Source organism: Spermophilus citellus, assembly GCF_964194105.1.
Source record: "Spermophilus citellus genome assembly, chromosome: 9".
In the NCBI taxonomy this organism is placed as follows: Eukaryota; Metazoa; Chordata; class Mammalia; order Rodentia; family Sciuridae; genus Spermophilus; species Spermophilus citellus.
The window spans coordinates 14,289,343-14,309,854 of NC_138191.1; the positions used below are offsets into that span (position 1 = coordinate 14,289,343).

Consider the following 20,512-nt stretch of genomic DNA (forward strand, 5'->3'; position numbering starts at 1 on the left):
GTATCTTATATTCTTTCCATGATCTTTCCTCCCTGGGGAGAGAGATCAAGAAATCTTTTTATTTCAATCACATCATTGAGTCTCAATAGAATGTCCTCTCTACAAACAGTGATGGAGTTTAATAATACTGAGAAAATAGCCTTGAACTCATTTTTTTTCTTCAAATCCATCTTAAGTGGATGATTTTTCTTCAGGGACACTCTTTTCTGGACACCTGCCTTTGTTGTTGTTGTTCTTGTTTAGTAACATACAACAGTAGAATGTATTTTGCAAATTACACATTAGTAGAGTATAACTTATCCTGTCGATGATCCTGCTCTTTTGGTTTATGATGTGAATTTACCCTAGTCATGTATTCAAATACAAGGCTAGTTAAGGCTAGTTAGGTCCAGTTAATTCTATTGTCTTTCCTGTTCCTCTCTCCCCTCCCATCCCTTTATTTTCCTTTGTCCAATACAGTAGATTTCTATTATTCCCTTCCCCAACCTCCCTTGTTTCTGGTTAGCATCTACAAGTCAGAACATATAGCCTTTGGTGTTTGGGATTGGCTTGTTTCACTTAGCATGATATCTCCAGTTCCATCCATTTACTGGCAAATGCCATTGTTTTATTTTTCTCAATGGTTGAGTAATATTCCATTCTCTATATACATTACATTTTCTTTATCCATTCATCTGTTGATGATGTCAAATGGTGGTTTCATTCCAAGTTTTCTAAGGAATCTTCATACTGCTTTCCATAGTGGCTGCTCTAATTTTCAGTCCTACCCAAAATGTATGAGAGAACCTTTCTCACTCCATTCCCCAACAACATTATTGTTACTTTATAATTGCCATTCTAATTCAAGTGAGATGGAATCTCTGTGTAGTTTTTATTTGCATTTCTCTAATTGCTAGAGTGATAAAGAGTTGTTCGTGTATCTTTTGGCCATTAGTATTTTTTCGGCTGTGAGGTGCATGTTCAGTCCTTTGCCCATTTGTTTATTGGGTTATTTAATGTTTTGTTTTTCTTTTGGGTTTTTAGTTTTTTCAGTTCTTAATACATCCTGAGGATTGAATACTCTTGTCTGAGGTGCATGTGGTAAAAATCTTTTCTCATTCTGTAGGCTCTCTCTTCACGTTATTAATTGTTTCCTTTACTGTGAAGAAGCATGTTCTCTCGGTCAGACTGAAAGCCGCGATTCTCTGATATAGTGATGTGAGCTGGAGCCTGGGGCCTAGGGTTAGATACACTCTCAGGTCCTGGGCTGGCCTTTACCAAGTGCATATCTTAGGTGCTTTCATCTCTTTCATTGTTTATTAAAATAACTTCCATAGTACCAGTTCAATAAAAATAAAAATTTTTAATAAAAACTTTGACTCTGTAATCTCAAATCCTCAGATAACTTCTGGATATTTGATAAATATAATTTCACAAAAGATATTTTCATTTGATATAGAGCAATTTTTTCAGTAATAGTATCAATCCTGGGCCCACAAGTCTGTGTCCTGACATATCCAGCTCACTTTTCTCCTTTCCTCATCTCTTTGAATTAATGTGACACCTTCACACAGAAAGTGCACAAATTGGTCTCCCTGATGATTCCACACTGAGTCCATCCTCTCCATTCATCTGTCTCCACAGCCATGTTGCCAGTGTCCTCACAAGGACTCAATTCTGCTCAGATGTGAAGACTGAGTTTCAGTCCCTCCTGCCCCCTTAATCTGGGTTGTGTTCATCTTGATTCTCTGTCTCCCTCAATATCAGCTTCTGGCGCCTCTGGTTCTCATGTCAGGTACCAACACTCACCTGACAGATGTGGGCAACCTTGCACTCATTACAAACCTCTGAGGGTCATGCAAGAGAAGAAACACCTGTCCCTCATGTGGAGCACTCCCTGGCATGGGCTCAGTGTGTGTCACTGGTGTGTAGTTCTTGAAGCACATGTGATAATTTAGGGAGGTTCACCATCTTTTCTTCATGCTGAACTCTCTAGGATGATCCCACAATCCCAGTCAAGACTCAGCCTACAGGCTCAGTTGGATGATAGTGTTCTGGTGTCTCACAGGGAATTTTTGAACATCTGCTTTTCAAACGTCTCTCTTTTTTTCTTCATGTTTCTAATTATTTATGACTTCTAGTGGCCAGAATATTGATATTATACAATCCCACATGGAAATGTTCATAATTTTCTGTTCATCAGATGTATCCATTATATGTTAGGCATATACAGTAGTTCTATTAGTAATAATGCCTGTATATAAAATAAGTCAGTCAGAGTAAGATTTAAAATATTCCAAGGATGATTCTTCCCCAGTTCTCTACTTTCATATACTTTTCCTTCTACTATGATTTTGCTTAACTTTGATAATCTCTATCTGATTAAAAGCTCTGTCTAGATCTCTAGTGTTATTATTGCCTTTTATACTGGGGAGCTATAGGTGTCTATAACTTCCATATTTCTTGAATATTTTCAAGAATTGGAAGCACTCTTGCCTCCTGTCAAGTTTATCATACTGGATATGCCAGAATCATCAACAAAATGAAAGCATCAGTCCCAATGTCTTTATTTTTATGTGGTAGTGAGGATAGAACCCAGGGCCTCATGCATTTGAGGCAAGTGCTCTAACTCCAAGCTACAACCCCAGCCCTGAAAGTATCAGTCTCTATAAGCTACACATCAATACTTAGACTTTCTTGTGCAAGGCTGCTTTCTTGATTAGGTGACTCTTTTGGTTCAATAGTTGTGTCACAGGATAATAGTTCCTGTTTTATTTTCAGAACTGAATTTGGATACTTGCATTGAACTGCAGAACCTTCCCACACTTGAGGGTGATGCCCTTGGGGGCTTGGCTGTCAAAACACCTGGATGTGAGCTGCATGTCCTCACTGATACCATGAGTGTCCTGAAAGAGAAGATCATGAAAAGAAAACAACTCTTCTGCAAGTGGAGAATGGCATGCAGATTCCCTGGACTTCAAGCTTCGGGTAGAGTGGTGACAGCTCCTGTGGCTCTGGGATGCACTTTCCCATTTTAGCTTTCTCTATGAGGATGTAGCTCCTTCTGCTGTGTTTTCTCTTCACCATTGGTTCTTTCCAAAACAGATGGAGACTGTCTGGTCTTATGTCTCTATTTTATGGTCTCCCACCCTGAGAGGCCCTTCCATCTCCACTTCCTGTTTGCATTCTGAAGTCTGCTCTGTTCCTACATCTGCTGTCCTGATATTCCCTGTAATTGCCATGGGAAAGCCCAGCTTAATTGGGGGTCCTAATCCCATGAAGAGCATCTTTCAGACACATGCCACCTTCCCTGGAATCACACACTTTTGATCTAACCACCTTCCTTGACTCCGCTGCCTCTTTCTTCTGGCACATGGCTCCTTCTTGGACCCTCCTTGGCAAACAGGACTAAGTCAACCCTGGATTCTTATCTTGTACACACAGAGGAAAATTGTGAAAACTGATGGGAAAGATTATGACAACTGAACTTCATCTGGGCTGTAGGTGGCAGACCCAAACAGGTCTGGAGTCATTTTGTCTTCACCCCTTAGCCCACTCCATTTTCCATGACTCCTTCTTCTGCTCATTCCTGATCTAAATTGCAATAACTCTCAAGATTTCCTGCAGATCTTATTCCTGTCTAGCCAAGGTGACTGAAGAACCCACATGGGCTCTGTGTTGAGATGGGTGAAACAGCACTATGTAATGACTCCTGGATGTTTTTGAATTGTTTGCAGAAAACCATGAAAATGATGATGAAAAAGACCAAAATTCACTGAATTCCAGGTAACAACAAATAATCTGGAGATTGTAAGAAAGGGCAAAATAAGGGGTTAAGGATAACCTGAAAGAATAGACCATGAGGTCAAAAGTAGACACATTTGATGACCAAATGTAAAAAAGACTACTGTTGGCAGTGGTGATGTTGACTAAGCCCAGTGTGATGGAGCCCTTTAGCCAGGTTATCTTTTATCTTCCTGGTGCTGGTACAGTGATTGTGACTGAGAAGAACTGCACAGTCAGTCTTGGGCATTTCTTCCTTTTAACAAAAATCACTTGTTTATTTTTAAGTTGAATAATCAGAATTAGAGGCATAGTATCTTTCTGTACTATGGCCTGATAATCGCAGACAGGTATGTCATAGCAAGAAAAGCAGAAATATGCTCCCTTTCTACCCCTTTCACCCCCCCAAAAAAAAAAGTATTATGTCAAAAAAAATGGATAGAAAAAGTTCTAGAAGGCACACATTCTTTGGGCACTCTCTCATGTACCAGGCTGTATTTGCTGGCCATCTATATGTAAGTGTCAATATCAGTCCTGCCCTAGGTTCAACTACAGCTTTGCTTCTCATTGTATGATCCTTCTGTAGTTGTACTTTATAGATGAAGTTGAGCCTCCTTTCTCTTCAGCTTGTAATCTGGCCAGTACACTGGACACTGGTGCTCTCCCTCTCTCTCTCATACCATGGCACCTGAACTATGTTCGTCAGATGAAAATAATTTTATGGATCACTTTTGAAATGAGGGATCTGTTTGGGGACTCCACCCTTCATCTTTAAATCAGGACCAACTGGGAGGCTGTAGGTTCTAAACCACCTTGATTTTTTTCTGTTATTCTTCCTTGTCTCAGCATTCCCAGTGGTGAACTGCAGGAGGAGAAAGAGGATGACCTCCTGCTGGGGAAAACTTATTTTCTACCCTCGGATCATCCTAATTCATCTAACACACAAGAACTTGTCAGAAGCTCTGTCTTCTCATCAGCTGAGCCTAAAGTCAGTTCTGCTGTGGATGAAGCCAGTGAGTACTCCTATCATAATTTAGATGAATCTAACTTGTCTTCCTGAGAAAGCAAAAATTCTCTGCATTCAACTCTACTGTGTAGGCTGAGATATATGCATGTAGAGGCAGGAGACCCATTTTGTTTCAGAGTAGGTACAGAGGTCAGGTGGATCTTAACCTTTGCTGTTTTCCTATGGCCTGGTCAGGTTTATTTCATTGTTGCCTTTTCTGTGTCAGCCATATATTTGCATGTAGGTTGCAATTAAGAGGGAGCACATCATGAGCACTTCAGAGACTCTGACTGATTCTGTCTTTAAAGTATGTCCGCTGTGCTTGGCATGGGGCTTAGGCCAAAAATCCCAGTGGCTTAGGAGGCTGAGACAGGAGAATGAATTCAAAGCCAGCATCAGCAACAGTGGGGTGCTAAGAAATTCAGTGAAACCCAATTTGTAAATTAAACACAAAATAGGGCTGGGGATGTGGCTCAGTGGTCAAGTCCCCTGAGTTAAATCTCTGGTGTCTCCCCGCAAAGAAAAATATGATGTTCACCATTTCTATTCATGATCTTTTCTGCCTGTGGATCAAGATCAATAAATTCCTTTTTTTGTCCCATGCCCTGGTGTCTCTGTAGAATGTTCTCTCCAGAAAATGTAACTAAGATTAATCATATTTGGATAATAAACATGAACACATTGTTACTTCAAAGCCCTCTTTGTCAATTGGATTACTTTATTTTAGGAACTTTTGTATGGGCACCACCCATCCAAGAATACCTAGGCACATGTACAAAAGATGACATGTCCATTGGACACATGATTTCTGTCACTGTGCCTGGGTCGCTAGGTTGGGTCAATTTGCAGGGACATAAAAAATGGGTTTTCCAGGAGTGGTTAGCAAAGGAAGAATTGGGATTGTTACTGAACCCTCTTTTCCTTTCAACTTCCTCTGAGAAGGCCCAAGGGCCTTTGAGTGGACATGTGAGCCCATACATATCATAGATGCAAGTTTCCCATGCACAGGTGCAATCAAGAGCCCAAAGGAGCAGTTGTCCATCAGATAAATATAGAGATCCCTCTTGTGTGTATTACACATTGTTTATACATGTGCTTTATCATATATAATGGGTATACATGAAGTATATCATTATTATGCATACTTTTTAATTCCTTAGGATGAGTTTTCCTTTCTTTAATAATGTGTTTGTTTCTCCTTTGATTTTGCTTGATTTTTATTATCTCTTTCTTCCCCAAAGCACAACCTACCTCCACTCTGATTTTCTAGTGTTTGGCAAATATATCTGGGTGCTATTGGATTTTACAAATCCTGTCTTACTTGCACATACTTACAGAGCATGTCCTCAATGATGGCACAGGTGTCTGCAAACAGAAAATAATTACAAGAAAAATTCTGATGAGCAAGAGGAAACTAGCATGCAGATTCCCTGGCCTTCAGGCTTCAGGTATGTTGGCTCTGGGATGCACTTGACTCCTTTTAACTCTATAAGACTGTAGCTCATCCTTCTGCAGTGATTTCTGTTCACCTGTGCTTGTCTCCAACAGCAGATGGAGCCTCTGTTGGGTCTTATCTGTATTTCCCATGGCCTTGTAGCCCTGACCTGCCCTTCCATCTACACTTCTTGTTTACTTTCTGAACTCTGCTCTGTTCTCACACCTGGTCTCCTAATATTCTTGATAACTGACACAGGGAAGCCCAGTCAGATTAGGGTCCCAACCTTATGAAGAGCATCTTTCAGACACATGCTACCTTCCCTTAAATTCTATACTTTCTAGACTTTTTTGCCTTCTGTACCTGATTTCCTTGACTTCATTACCTCTTTCTGCTGGGAATGAGTCTTTCCTAAGTTACTAGCACATGGATCTCTCTCTGGGGGTTTTCATAGGGAACAAGTCTAACTCAAACCTGGGTTGTTATCTTTTTTTAATATTTTTTTTAGTTGTAGTTGGACATAATGCCTCTATTTCACTTATTTATTTTTATGTGGTGCTGAAGATCGAACCCAGCGTCTTGTACATGCGAGGCGAGTGCTCTACCAATAAGCCACAAACCAAGCCCCCTGGATTGTTAACTTAAACATGCAAATTAAAGTGTCATTTTTTATTATGTTTTTTGTTACTTTTTAGTTATTCATGAGAGTAGAGCGCATTTTGATATAATATAGAAGCATGGAATATATCTTAATCTAATTAGGACCCCAGGCATTTGATGTACATAAAGGTGACATTCTCTGCATTGTGTTCGTATATGTACACAGCAAAATTATGTCAGGTTCATTCCTTTTCTTACCATTCATTTCCTTTCCTTACCGTACTCTTTTTCCTTCATTTCCCTTTGTCTAATACCTGGAACTTGTATTCTTCCCCTCTTCCCTCCTTAGTGTAGATTAGCTTCCGAATGTCAGAGAAAACATTTCATATTTGTATTTGGGGAGATTGACTTAATTCACTTAGCATGGTAGTCTCCAGATTCATCCATATATTGGCAAATATCATAGAGTTATTCTTCTTTATGGCTGAGCAATACATGTGTGTGTATATATATATATATCCAAACCTAGGTTGAATCCATAGATTAGCTATTGTGAATTGTGCTGCTAAAAACATTGATGTGACTATATCACAATAGTGTGCTGAGGATAGCCTCTTCAACAAATGGTGCTGGAAAAACTGGAAATCCATATGTGGTCAAATGAAATTTAGTCCCTCTCTCTTAAAACTGAACTGAAAGCATATCAAAGACCTTTGAAGTAGACCAGAAACCCTGCATCTACCAGAAGAACATGTAGGCCCAACACTCTAACATCGAGGCTCAGGAACTGAATTCCTTAAGTACACTCCTAAAGTTCAAGAAATAAAATCAAACATCCACAAATGGGATGGCAACAACCTGAATAGTGTTAAAACTGATGAGCAATCATCCTGGATAAAAAGCTGTATTGCAAGACCAGAAGATGGTGAGATAGTGGAAAGCTGCATTACCTTGTCTCATGAGCACAGCAGCAGGAATATATCCACTTACTGAGGTTGATGAAAAAGGAATTTCACAAAATATAATAGTGTACATTCAATTGGACTAGGGAATCAGAAATTTGAGTACAAAAACAAAGAATAAGAATATATAGACGCCTACGCACCTGCCACATGGGTACCGAAAGCAGCAAAGATTCCCCACAAATGGAGGGGAGAACACAGAGAAACACAGATTTAGTACAGAAAAACCTGAGATCAGAAATCAGATCAGAAAAGCTGCCTAAACTTGGTTGATCCAGAGGTTGCAGTATTTAAAATCTTAGCAATTAGAGAAATGTAAATCAAAAGTACACTGAGAATTCACTCACCCCACTCAGAATGGTAAATATTAAAAATAAAAGAAACAGTAAATGATGGCAAGGATGTGGGGAAAGAGATTCACTTAATACATTGCTGGTGGGATTGCAAATTGGTACAATCATTCTGGAAAGCAGTGTGGAGCTTTTTTACAAAACGTGGAATGGAACCGCTATTTGACCCCATTATCCCACTCCTCACTTTATACCCAAACAACTTAAAATCAGCATACCGCAGTGACATAGCCACTTCAATATTTAATTAGCAGCTCAATTCACAATAGTCAAGCTACAGAACCAACTTAGGTGTCCTACATCAGATGAATAGATAAAGAATTTGGTATACATACAAAATGGAATACTACTCAGCCATAATGAAAAATAAAATTATATCATTCACCAGTAAATGGATGGAACTGGAGACTATCATGCTTTGTGAAATAAGGCAGTCCGAAAACCCAAAGGCAGAATGTGGATGCTAACTCACAACAAGGGAGTGAAAGATTAGAGGTTCATTGGACTAAACAAAGGGGAATGAAGAGAAGGGGGGAACATGTAATAGGAAAGACAGGAGAATGAATAAGACACATCTTTCCTATCTTCATGTATGAATATACAAACAATGAAGTTCTTCGTCATGTACAACCACAATAATGGGGGATCCTATTTTCAACAAGTTATAATTATTCTATGTATGTATAATATGCCAAAATATGCTATTATGTAAAAATAATATTTTAAAAAAGAATTTTCAATAAAAATACTGTATTCCTAGATTTGGGGTTGTAGCTCAGTGGCGGAGCACTTGCCTAGCATGTGTAAGGCACTGATTGGATCCTCAGCACCACGTAAAAATAAATAAAGTAAAAGTATTAAACAAAAATAGCTCTGCCAAAAGAAAAATACTGTATTCCTATATATATATATATATATATATATATATATATATATATTGTAATTCCCACCACTTCAAGTTGGGATGTTAATATATTAGCCTACATAGTTGTCTCCTACTATCTAATTCTTGAACTAATTTTCTATTTCAGTTTGTTTTTTATTATTGGTACCACTGTTAAATACAAAACACCCGACAATAAGTAATGCTGCAGAGCTCTAGTAACAAAAAGCATGATATTGTCACAAAAATAGACCCAAAGACCAATAGGTCAGAATAGAAGACAGAGACAAATCCACATACTTAGAGCCCTGTGGTACTTAACAAAGGTGCAAAAATATACATTGGAGAAATGAGCCTTTTTATTAATAAATGGTTCTGGGACAACTGGATAACTATGTAGAAAAATAACACTAAAACCCTATTTCTCACCCTGCACAAAACTCAAATGAAAATGGATCAAACACTTAGGATTAGACCAGAAAACTTACAACTGTTAGAAAAGAACGTAGGGCCAACATTCTACATATTATTGCTGGCACCAGCTTCCTCAAAAGTACATGAACTGAAACTATGAATAAATAAGTGGGACGCCATCAAACTACAAAACTTCTTCCCAGCAAAGGAAAAAAAGAAGAGTGTGAAGAGAGAGCCTACAGAATGGGAAAAATATCTTGGTCAGCTACTCATCTGATTAGGGATTAATACCCCAAATATATAAATAACTCAAAGCACTTCATACAAAAATATCCCAAATAACCCAATCAATAAATGGGCAATAGAAAAAATGAAATAGAAACTTCTTAACAAAAAAATTACAAATAGCCAAATAGATGAGAAAGGTTCAACATCACTAGCAATTAGGGAAAGCAAATGAAAGCAATACTAAAATTTTATCTCACTCCAGAATTGCAATGTTCAAGAATATACATAAAAAAAATGCAGGCAACGTTGTGGGGAAAATGTACACTTGTATAGTGTTAAGGGGACTGCAGACTAGTACAAGTCCAGAAACCACTATAGAGATTCATCAAAAAACTAGAGATGTAAACATCCTATGGGGATCTTCCCACTCCTTGGTATTTTGCCAAAACTTCTAAAATCATCATACTACAGTGACAGCTACCTCAATGTTTATAGCAGCACATTTCACAATAGCTAAATTATGGAATCACCTTAATAGATAAATAAATTTTATAATTCTGACACATATATATGATATGTGTGTGAACACACACACACACACACACACACACTGGGGTTCTTCAAAGGCATAAAAGAAAATGAAATAATGACATTTACAGGTAAATGGATAGCAATGAGAATATCATGCTACGTGAAATAAGCCAAACACAAAAACTCAAAACTTGAATGTTTACTCTCATGCAGAAACTAGAGTAAAACAAAGGAAATGGGGAGGGCAGGATAGGATATCATACAGATAAAGAGCAGTAATGGAGAAGATTGAGAGGCAGAGTGCAGAGATGGGTAAGGGGAGGCAATGCATTGATTGTTTTTTGTTGTTGTTATAGATGAACACAATATATTTATATATATTTTTAACCTGGTGCTTAGGATTGATCAAAGGGACTCAGGCATTTGAGGCAAGTGTTCTCGACTAAGCCACAACCCCAGCCCCAGAATGAATTCTTAAAAAGTTGTTACGTGGGCATATAAATATACCGCAGGGGACGCCACCTTTATGCATAGGTAGAAAGAAGCAATCAAATATAAATTAATAGATGAGCAAAAAGAAGTTTAGTAGAGTAGATGAAAAAGATTTGGGAAATGTTAGGGGGAATGGGAGAAAAAAGAGAGAGGGAAGGGGGCAATCATGAACTGAAGTCAAATTGCATGTGTGTATGATTTTGTCCGAATGAACCCACTACTATGTATAACTACACAGTTCTAATCTTAAAAAAGAAATATAGGTAAGAAAATCATTATGAAACCTAAAAAGGCAAAAACAAATTTCTATGGAAGTTTGGCTATAAGTGGGAGACACATACTGGCCTGGAGCCTGTGTTTTCCAATGTCATTTATAGTAGGACAGGTTTTACTACATTTTTATATTTTACATGATCCAACTGGCAAAGAGGGGCACTGAGACATTAATAGACAAGCTGGGTTTACACGGCTTAGAGACCTAATCAGGTGCTTGGCTTTTTAGTTGCTCTTCCTTCCACCTCACTAGGCTCCGTCTCAGTATCACAGACCTTCCACACTCTCTAGAAGGGCTTCCTTTTCTTCACCTAGGGGGACCTCAGTATGTGGCACAATGCTCCTGTCCCTAAGGAAACCAGGGCTGTGGAAAAGTGCTGGGTGGCAGGCACATTTATTCCACGTGGTAGACATCCACTTGTGCCCCAGTCTCTTGCCTGCCTCTTCAGATAAGCATGTTCACCAGATTTCTCTGGCTCTCTTCAATATCCAGCCTCTATCTTGCCTCCCTAGTTTTAATTTGAGTGTTAACAGAGGTCCCACTCCCCAGCCTCTTGATACAACATTCCGCTCTGTGTCTTCTTTTTTGTCTTTTGGGGACACCAATTGATTCACGCTCTCCAATCACCTCCATGGCCATATCCTCAATCACTTCTGCTCAGGTTTCTCTAAGTCTGAGCCTTGACATTCTCATGCCAGATATTCTTGGGTCATGTTGATCCTTATTTTCTCTGTTGCGCTGAATACACATTTTTCAGATAATGACCTCAAGTGTCAGATGAAAGTGGACTATTTCATGGACTTTTTATTGTGGCCTGTAAGTAAGAGATATCTGTAAACTGCTAAGCACAGTACCCAGCTGGCAGGAAGTGCTCAGCATACATTAGGTTGCTGCCTTGCTCTTTTGGAGCTGCCATGGTGGGTGTGGTGTTGAGTCTCCTCTTCACTTCCTCCTGACAGGGCTTCCCTGTCACTGTTTGCCCATGTACCAGCTGAGATGCAGCAGCATGGCTCAGTCCCTGCTCTTCCTCTTGTTCCCAGCCCCAGAGGCCTGAACTGGAACCTGGCTCTGACCCACTCTCCTCTTAGCAGGAACTCCTTTTATTGATAGTTTACATTTTGATGAACTTTTGTAATACAGGGAATTTGAACCCAAGTTCTTCTATGTGTGCCAGACCTGCCATACTCTATAGAGTGGTTTCTTTTTCTTCATTCTACCACTGAACTGCACCCTAGCCCTTGATAAATATTTTAACATATACATATTTCACATATATGCATATGTATATGTATTTTATAGATGTATGTGATTTTGTGCATATTGAAGTTTCACTACAAGGCATTGTACTAGAAAGCACATAGAAAATTATACATAAAGGTGGTTTATGAAACTGTACCTAACAGGTTTTTACTGGAAGTTACATTCATGTGGAATATCCATCCATCAAACATTTTTTTCCTAAATAATAGAAACATATCAATCTGTTGACTTTTGCTTTTCTATGTGACATATATACGCTAATGATATGAGAAGGAAGTCCTGGCACCTTAGATCTTGTGTGGTGAAGGCTAGACTGTGCATGATATGGGATGCAGGTTGTTTGTGATGTCCTTGACACTGGTTGTTTTTACTCCCTAGATTCAGGTATTTCCTCTGTATTTGGGGTGTTGGCATAGATTTTCTAACTCTGGTCCTCCACAGCTCTTCTTTCTCTTCTCCTGGCTCAGATACTGTCATTGTCACCGGGACAAATGGTATAAATATGACAACTAACGGGCTTGGACACAATGAAGGAAAATTATTAATGCAAATAGCTGTTGATCCTCTGTGTGTCATGGGAATTTAGAAAATTTTCTGTGTGCGACATCCTTTTTCCTGACAGAGAAAGCATCGTCCATGTTCCTTGACTCCTCTGTGGCTGCCTTTCTTCTCATTCTTCTTCTTGCCACAGTTGTCCTATTGCTCTCTTTTGGTCATTGCCCTGTACACATTCTTATTCACTTGTCTGTGCCTTTCTATCCAGAAAACTTTCATGTTTATAATATTGTCCTGAATAGCCCACTTGTCAATGAAAACAAAATTTGTCTTCTGGAAAGTTTATCATTATGTAATGATGTAAGAAAGATTATAAAAATAAAGAAACCAAAAGGTGTCTATGGGCTTGAGCCACCCTGCATTTCTGAAGGCTGTCTTTCTTGAACCTGGGCTCTTTCACTGTCTCTGCACTGGTGGGAACTGAGGATATTATCATGAATAACAGCAGATCCTTATTATTGTGGTTTTCTTTTTCAGAGCTGGATTCAAATGATCCTTCAGGAATGAAGAACTCTCTGAAGCTAGAGGGTGATTCTGTGGATGGCTCCTTCGCCAACAAGCATGGCTGCCACATCATAGGCCACATCGATGACTATACTGCTCTCAGAGAGCAGATTGGGGAGGGGAAACAGCTGGTTGAAAAGATCCAGTCTCTCCTGAGGCCCACATGCAACTTCCTGGGCCTTGAAGCTCAGAGCTCAGAGGTACTCACACCTGTAGCTCCTGGGTTCACCCTTTCTTTGTGCCCTTTGTCCTTAATTCTAGTTTCTTCTCCTCTATTTACTTTTGTGGCCTGCATCTCCCAATGACAGAGAAAGCATCTTCCAATTATTCTATCCAAGCCCTTGCTTCCCTATCTCCTGATTCATTCTATGTTCTACTCTGTGGTACAGGAAGCCAACTAGATATTCTCCCTCAGAGCCACAGAGGTGTCTGTGCAGTGTTGCCACCATCGTCAGTAAAGTATTTGTTAAGAGTTTATGCCCGTATGATGTTGAAATCAGCACTGTCTCATGGTTCATTATCTGTTACAGTCATGCTGGCCCATGTGGATTAAAATCAGTCAGATGGACAGGTAGTGAGGGATTTGCATCCTTATATGTGGAAAGAGTAAGAACCTGGCAATGGGAGGGAGGCAATCTGCAAATGCTTCTCAGAGTGCATCTCTGTTCAGAGACAACAAGGGCCAATGGCTGTGCTGTCTGAGCCACCAGAGACCCATGGATGTATAGACAGAGCCTTGCATCCAGGTAACCCCCACTTCAGGGCAATACACAGACCCCTATTTATAAACCAACTAAGGGGCCACAGGCCCAGTGTGAGAAGTCACCTCTTGTGCCTCAAGTTCACTGGTGCAGAGGGGTCTTTTATTGCATGCGAGGAAGGTAAAAGGTCTGTAGAGGACATGACATGGGAATGAGCTTTGACAGCCTTATATAGGGTGTCCAGGTGAGGAGTCATTCCAGGTAAAAGGAGCCACACTTAAGTCCTGGGACCTCAAAGGGATGAGCTAGGGTTTTCCAGGTTCAAGCAGCCCATGCTTTGTGCCTCATCAACAAAGGAAGCTTGAGTCTTGTGCAGGGCTACAATGTCATGAGCCCTGAGATGTCTCAACTTCAGTGATGTCCATGGCTCCCTCCCACCTTTCCACAGGCACCAAGCAGCAAATGTTTCCATGAGCTAAGAAGCAGTGCTCATGCCCTGCAGCACATCCTAGATGAGTCAGCCTTGCTCCTGACCAAGTTCTGGAGAGCAGCTTTACCAAGCTTCCACGGTCCTGGGCTGCCTGGCAAACTGGTAAGAGGCCAGTGTTGTCTTCTGGTATAAGCTTTGTTCTTCTGCCCCATGAGATTCTGTATTCTGAGTTCCAGGGCTTTCTGAGGGTCAGGAGCTACATAGGTTGTGCTGGATCTTAATATAGCATCCTGGAGGGAGACCCCTGGTGGATGTTTTCATTGAAGCTCTGATTACCTTACTTTGTCCTCACACCCCAAACACCAAGATAATAATTCAAAGAGAAGAAAAGGAAATGGAGAAGCACAGACATAGATGCCCTGGTAATCCATAAATATCTGCTTCCAATAAATCTGAACTTTGAGCTGAAATTCAGGGGCTTTTGAAGCTTCTCCATTCCTCAGGGCTTCTTGGTCAAAAGATCAAAGGAAGTCACTGTGATCCTGCAGCTTCTTTCAGTCATGCTCCTAGAATCCCAACACACCTTTTATCTCTGTTCCAGTCTGGGGAAAAGGTAGAGCCCCTAAAGAATTGTCCTGCCTTGGGTGGGCTACTATCTGGATCTGCTCCCTAGTTTTTATTTCCATATTAATGTAACTGGTATGTCTGGGGAAAAACTATGCTAATTACAAGGAAGCACTTTACCATCTTCAGATTCGTACAGACATTTTGAAATGTGAACACTGTCATCAGGTAGCCCTGTGTCCCAGACATAGTATCTCTGAAATTCCAAGTCCTGCATGGATGGGAGAAGAAGGGTGAGACAAAACTTCTGCAAGGACTGATTTGGAGGTCTTGTTCACAGTTGGGAGTTGCTGTGGGTCTGGAGTCAGGGTCTCCTTGATCCTTGATTGGGGGCTTTCAGGTTCTCAACATTCCTACCTGTGGTCTTTTTTCCAACTGTTCTGAACTGAGGGATTGAGAAGCTATAATGAAGGAAACTCAGTCTGCAAGTGCTGAGAAGATTATAGAGTTCTACTTCTGATTGGCAGGAACCACAAAGAACTGGATATGTTTGGTGTCCAAACTGTTGTCTGAGAGCTTGTCCTTCTTCCCCAGGATGAGTCAATGGAGAGGGAGCTCCTGGATCTGCGAGCCCAAGTATCCAAACAGGAGAAGCTCCTTGAGAGCACAGCTGAGCGTCTGAAGACTGCCAACCAGCAGAAGGAGAACATGGAGCAGTTCATTGTCAGCGAGCGTAGGTGCCCCTGAGCTGTGGAGCAGCAGAGGAAAGGGCTGGTCTTGCAGATGTCCCACTTGTGCTGCAGATAAACAGTGACCACAGAGGCACTGGAATGTTGGGAGGGGAGAGTCTGATGCACTGGGCCCAACCCTCCTGTGACATGAGCAATTGTGGTTGCAGAGGGAGCAGGGACAAAGGGGTCAGCAATAGGCCATGATTGAGGGGTGAGAAGAAAATGCTCTAGAAAATGCATGCCCAGCAAGTAGAGCCTAGCTGGAAATTCCTTCTTTGTGGGGCTCTTTTCTTCTTTCAGTGTCCAGGACACGTGATGTTTTGAAGAAGGCAAGGACTAACTTGGAGCTAAAGCGACGATTGCGTCTTACACAGTCACAGAGCCTGCTTCAAATACATCACCATCTGACATCAGATCTGTAAGTGACCCTGACCTCCTTTACCTTCTAGGAGATATCTGGTCCACCGCACAGGTCTTAGCTCCTGGATAGCCTCCTCTTAAGACTCCATACCTTCACCCTCCTGCCCGCTCAGCTTTCTACCCTGTTATTATTCTCCTCTCGTCACCATCTCTCCCCTTTAGCCCAATTTTCTCTCCTTGATGTCAGTCAAGCAAGGAGTCAGAGAAATGCAGTTCAGTTGGTCCTTGAGGGAAGAAACTTTCAAAGTCTCCCTGTGAATCAGTTGTCTACCAAGAGATCTTGAGGCCATATGTGCATTCTGGACTTCTTGAACTACTTTATGAAAAAGCAAATAAGGCATATATATATATATATATATCAGATATTCTCTACATTTATTTAAATGCTGTGCTGATAATTCCCTAGAAATCCTATTAAGAGAAACTTGATGTGTAACTGATTGTTTTAAATATGAGACATTAAACCTTTAAACTTACATGGTAAACATCAGAGCAGTTGAGCCTTCTAGGAATGTTCCTAAGTTGTACCCTGAGAGCCTTGACACACATAGTGTGATCAAGCATGGGATGTATATCAACTAGCTCTTGCTTTCTAATTCCCTTTGGATCTTCTCTGAGGATTGCTTTCTTTCCTGAGTCTCTTATCACAACACTTAGAGGATTTGCTCTGTACAGCCTCCTCCTATCGCTGCCAAGTTAACCCACAGCCTCCAGTTCCTGCTGGCTCCCTCCAGTGTGCAGCCCACCCTCTCCTTGTTCATGATTTCTGGTCTCTAACTCCAGGCTTAATGGTAACTGGTTGTATGCCTTTGGCTGGCCCCTTTGCCTCTGTGAGCTACTACCCTTCATCTGTTAAAGGTGGACCTAGACTTAGATAATCTCTGAGGTCCCTGCCAATTTGACTTCTCCTTAAGAAAAATGAGACACACACTTAACAGGGGAACTTGCCTCAATATGTCCCCTTAAGTACAGGCTGTTTCTACATGTGTATGTTTCATGCTCCATCCTTATTTTCCTAGAATGTGACAAAGGCCTTTATTTTTCTTCAGACCATATAACATGTAGTATGAACTGGGTAATAAAAGGACAGTAGTAGGATCTGACCATATGATATGCAGTAGGGCTATGGCTGGGGCACCAGGGATTTGGGTGCACAGGGAAGCTTATCCTCTAAGCTGGAACCTGGAATCTCCTCCAGACCCAGTGCATCCCCTTGACTCATTCTTTTTACCACCTCCCACCATGTTTATACCTTCCTGCATGCTTTGCCCTAATTCCAGTGTCTGGGCATCATAAGTGGGGTCTAAGAGTTCCATCTGAACAGGATTCTTTTGTTTACTTGCAGGTGAAATCCTTAAGGGTCCTTCTGTGTGCTCCAGAATTGAGACTCTTGCCTTCCAGGAGCCACAAAAGAAGCAAAGCCACCACAGGTCCCTTAAACACGAGGAAGCCTAGGCCTAACCCCCTCACCACATCTGAACAACTGTCTATCTGCTAAGGAGCACCTGGGCCCTATTCCTTCAAATCTGGTGCAGGTCTGAAGAGGTGATCAGAAATGTCTCCTACTAGGGTAGTCAGAAAGGCAGAATGACTTCCTGGCAGTGATGGAATACCAGTAGTCAAATACCACCAGGCCTCTCACTAGACAAAGTGCACCTAAGAGTGCATGCTAAACCTCGAGACACTGCTTCTGAACAGCCTCAGTGACACAGCACCTGTCACAACACAGTTCTCACCTCAGCAGCTCTCCTCAGAAAATCAGCTCTGGGGAAATTGTTGCCTCCTACACAAGGGTCATGTGGTTCCAATGTAGAGCTCCTTGGCAGTTCTAGAAGCACCCTAGTGAGCAGCAGGGCCCTGCTGGACAGTGTCAGTGAGACTCAGCTAGCACCTTTCAAAGATCCACACCTGACCATGTGGCTCCTCTAGGCCAAGCCAGGCTGGACTTTGCACTGCACCATCAGGTCTCACCTCTTTGAGTCCATGTGAGGAAGGAAATTGATGACTTGCTAAGAGACCCTCTCATTTATAGCCTAGCACAATCTGCTTCCTTTATTCACTCATTCTCCAAATTTTACTGCCCCCACTCCTCCACATTAAATATGCTGTGCCATTTTGCTAATCTAACTTCCCTCAGGGGAATATGAGACTGATGTCCACACCAAGCCTATGCAAAGTCTTGCATATGGCAGCCTCTACTTGTTTCTTAGTGGTGTGGGCCAGGCCCCAATTGTACTGAAGCCTCCTTTGTGTCTTCACAGTGCTCCTAGTATGCATAAATGTAAGATAGAGGTTTATTTATGTTGCTGTAGCCATACGTTGAAGGCCAACATCACTGATGGCAGGCAGGGTGAAACTGTAACGGTCTTTCAGTGGCTTTTTTTTTCTTTTAAAGCAAAGTTTGTATAAATAGTTTCTTTTTTTTTTTTGTCTTTGTTTCCCATGTCTATATTAGTCCCTAGAACAAGTGTTAAGAATAGAAAATAAAATAAGCCATACCCCAAAAAACAAAGACTGAATGTTTTCTCTGGTAAGCAGATGCTGATCTATAAAGCAGGGTGGTGGGGAATGAAGGAACCTTGGATTGGACAGAGGGGAGGGAGGTAAAGGGAGGGGTGTGGAGGTGTGGAGGATTGTGGAATGACAGGGACTTTAATACCCTATATACATTTGTGACTACACTACTGGTGTTGACTCTGCACCATGTTCAGCCAGAGGAAGTGCTCCATTTGTGTACAGTACTATCATATATTATTAATTAGAATAAATTTAAAAATTAATATTAAAAAATGATAAAAATATTTAAAAGAATAGAAAATAAAACTGTTGTGAAGAAATTTATTGGCTAATTCTGAGGTCTAAGTTTTAAAAAGTGACAATTTTTTCTCCTTGCCATTTTTCAAGAATTTCTAAGATAAGTGATTCTTAAACTTTTGATGTGCCTTTACAAATTCACAGGGAAGGACATATTTTGCTGTTTGTTCTGCAGCATTAAAATTCAGGAGTCAGTATGGCAGTGGAGAATTTGTTTCTTTCCATCCTGGGTTTGAGCAAGATAGAGAAGAACATTTTCTTTGACCTGTCTTCATCTTTGGTGACTGAGAGCTATGGAAAGCTTTTATAAAAACAGGTCACAGTGGGGGAAAAAGGCAGGAAATACCCAAGAGTGTATTTAGCTAGACTTGTGTTAATCAGGAACCTGTCTCAGTACATGTTCCCCTTTGCAGTGCCCATCAGGGCCAGACAATCCATCAGCCTCCATCACCAGTATAAAGAAGATCAAAATTAAAAAGAATTTGAAGATTTTCATTTTCAAAAGGGGGTCTGTTTTACACTCAGCTGTGGGGATTGTGGGAGCGACTCCCTGGGCTGTAGTATCAAGTGCTTTAGTGGCTGTGGGACTCTAATCGAGGATCTGCCTCTTTATGTAAATATCCCAGGTAATACTGATGCAGACACAGTTTAACACACTGATGATTCTGATACAGGTGGGCCACAGATGACAGTTTAACACACATTGTGCATGTCATTGAGTCACAACAATAAATTTACTTAAGAAACTTAATTGATAATCATCATTTTATAAATTTTGGAATAAAAATCTTAATCCTTCAGAAAATTCTTGTGTCCTTTCTCCTTGCAGAATTAAAATAAAGCTATTAGTCTACATTTTATAAAAATAGTTAAAAATAAACACAAACAATGACAGAACAAAAACTGTAATCATTATCAACAAAACCACCACCATTACCAGCAGCAATAACAAAATACCCTTCAATAGACCTCCCTGTGTAGAGACATGGCCACTCCCTATGGGGAGATGTGAAGTCAACCTGTGCTTTACACTCAGGAGTTTTAAGTATTTTCATGAGTGATTTTGACTTTGAAATACAGAGGTATTTGCTGGCAGAATTAGTTGAATGGTTGGAAACTCCTCAGACCCATTACTGAATTTAAAGATAAAGCAGCCAATGGTAAGGACCTCTGGCCCTGAGGTTATTGCAGCAGCCTGCAAATTTTCTTCCTTTATCTCTATGCCTCAAAGGCTGGTAGCCTTTGTAAAATAAGCAATGATCACAGGACAACTTCAATATTTATACTTAGTAAGTCTGCTTACTAAGTAGCAACTTTACCATGACAACAACAAATTACCTCTCGTACATCTGAGAAATGGTGGATACAATCCTCAGTTACTTTTGGAGAAAACTTTTGAAAGCTATTGTATTTCTGCTTTTATGATTGTAGAAAAATAATAACTGTTTGAATTAATAATTTTTTAAAAGTTGACACAAAATGTTCTTCAGATAGATTCTCCAGTATATAATTTTTATAAGTATATTTTTTCCCTGTGTGTGGCAGAAACAGACTCATTCTGTAAAAAAGAAAAGTAAAGGGTAAAACCTCAGTCTA

General features: G+C 40.6%; 2 protein-coding genes across 2 annotated transcripts in view; one reads left to right on the forward strand and one right to left on the reverse strand.

Annotated features, from left to right (window-relative positions):
• Positions 1 to 16,104, forward strand: part of LOC308656745 (uncharacterized protein) — a gene marked incomplete at both ends in the record, with an annotated part of 29,483 nt that extends 13,379 nt beyond the window's left edge. The window contains 7 exons of the mRNA XM_081308123.1: positions 2,761 to 2,967; positions 3,717 to 3,765; positions 4,609 to 4,775; positions 13,230 to 13,456; positions 14,406 to 14,549; positions 15,546 to 15,684; positions 15,983 to 16,104. Coding sequence (XP_081164249.1) covers positions 2,761 to 2,967; positions 3,717 to 3,765; positions 4,609 to 4,775; positions 13,230 to 13,456; positions 14,406 to 14,549; positions 15,546 to 15,684; positions 15,983 to 16,104 — 1,055 coding nt within the window. The remainder of the gene's footprint in view (positions 1 to 2,760; positions 2,968 to 3,716; positions 3,766 to 4,608; positions 4,776 to 13,229; positions 13,457 to 14,405; positions 14,550 to 15,545; positions 15,685 to 15,982) is intronic.
• Positions 1 to 20,512, reverse strand: part of LOC308656881 (F-actin-uncapping protein LRRC16A-like) — a 142,682-nt gene that overhangs the window by 28,953 nt on the left and 93,217 nt on the right. The gene's annotated exons all lie outside the window — the stretch shown is intronic.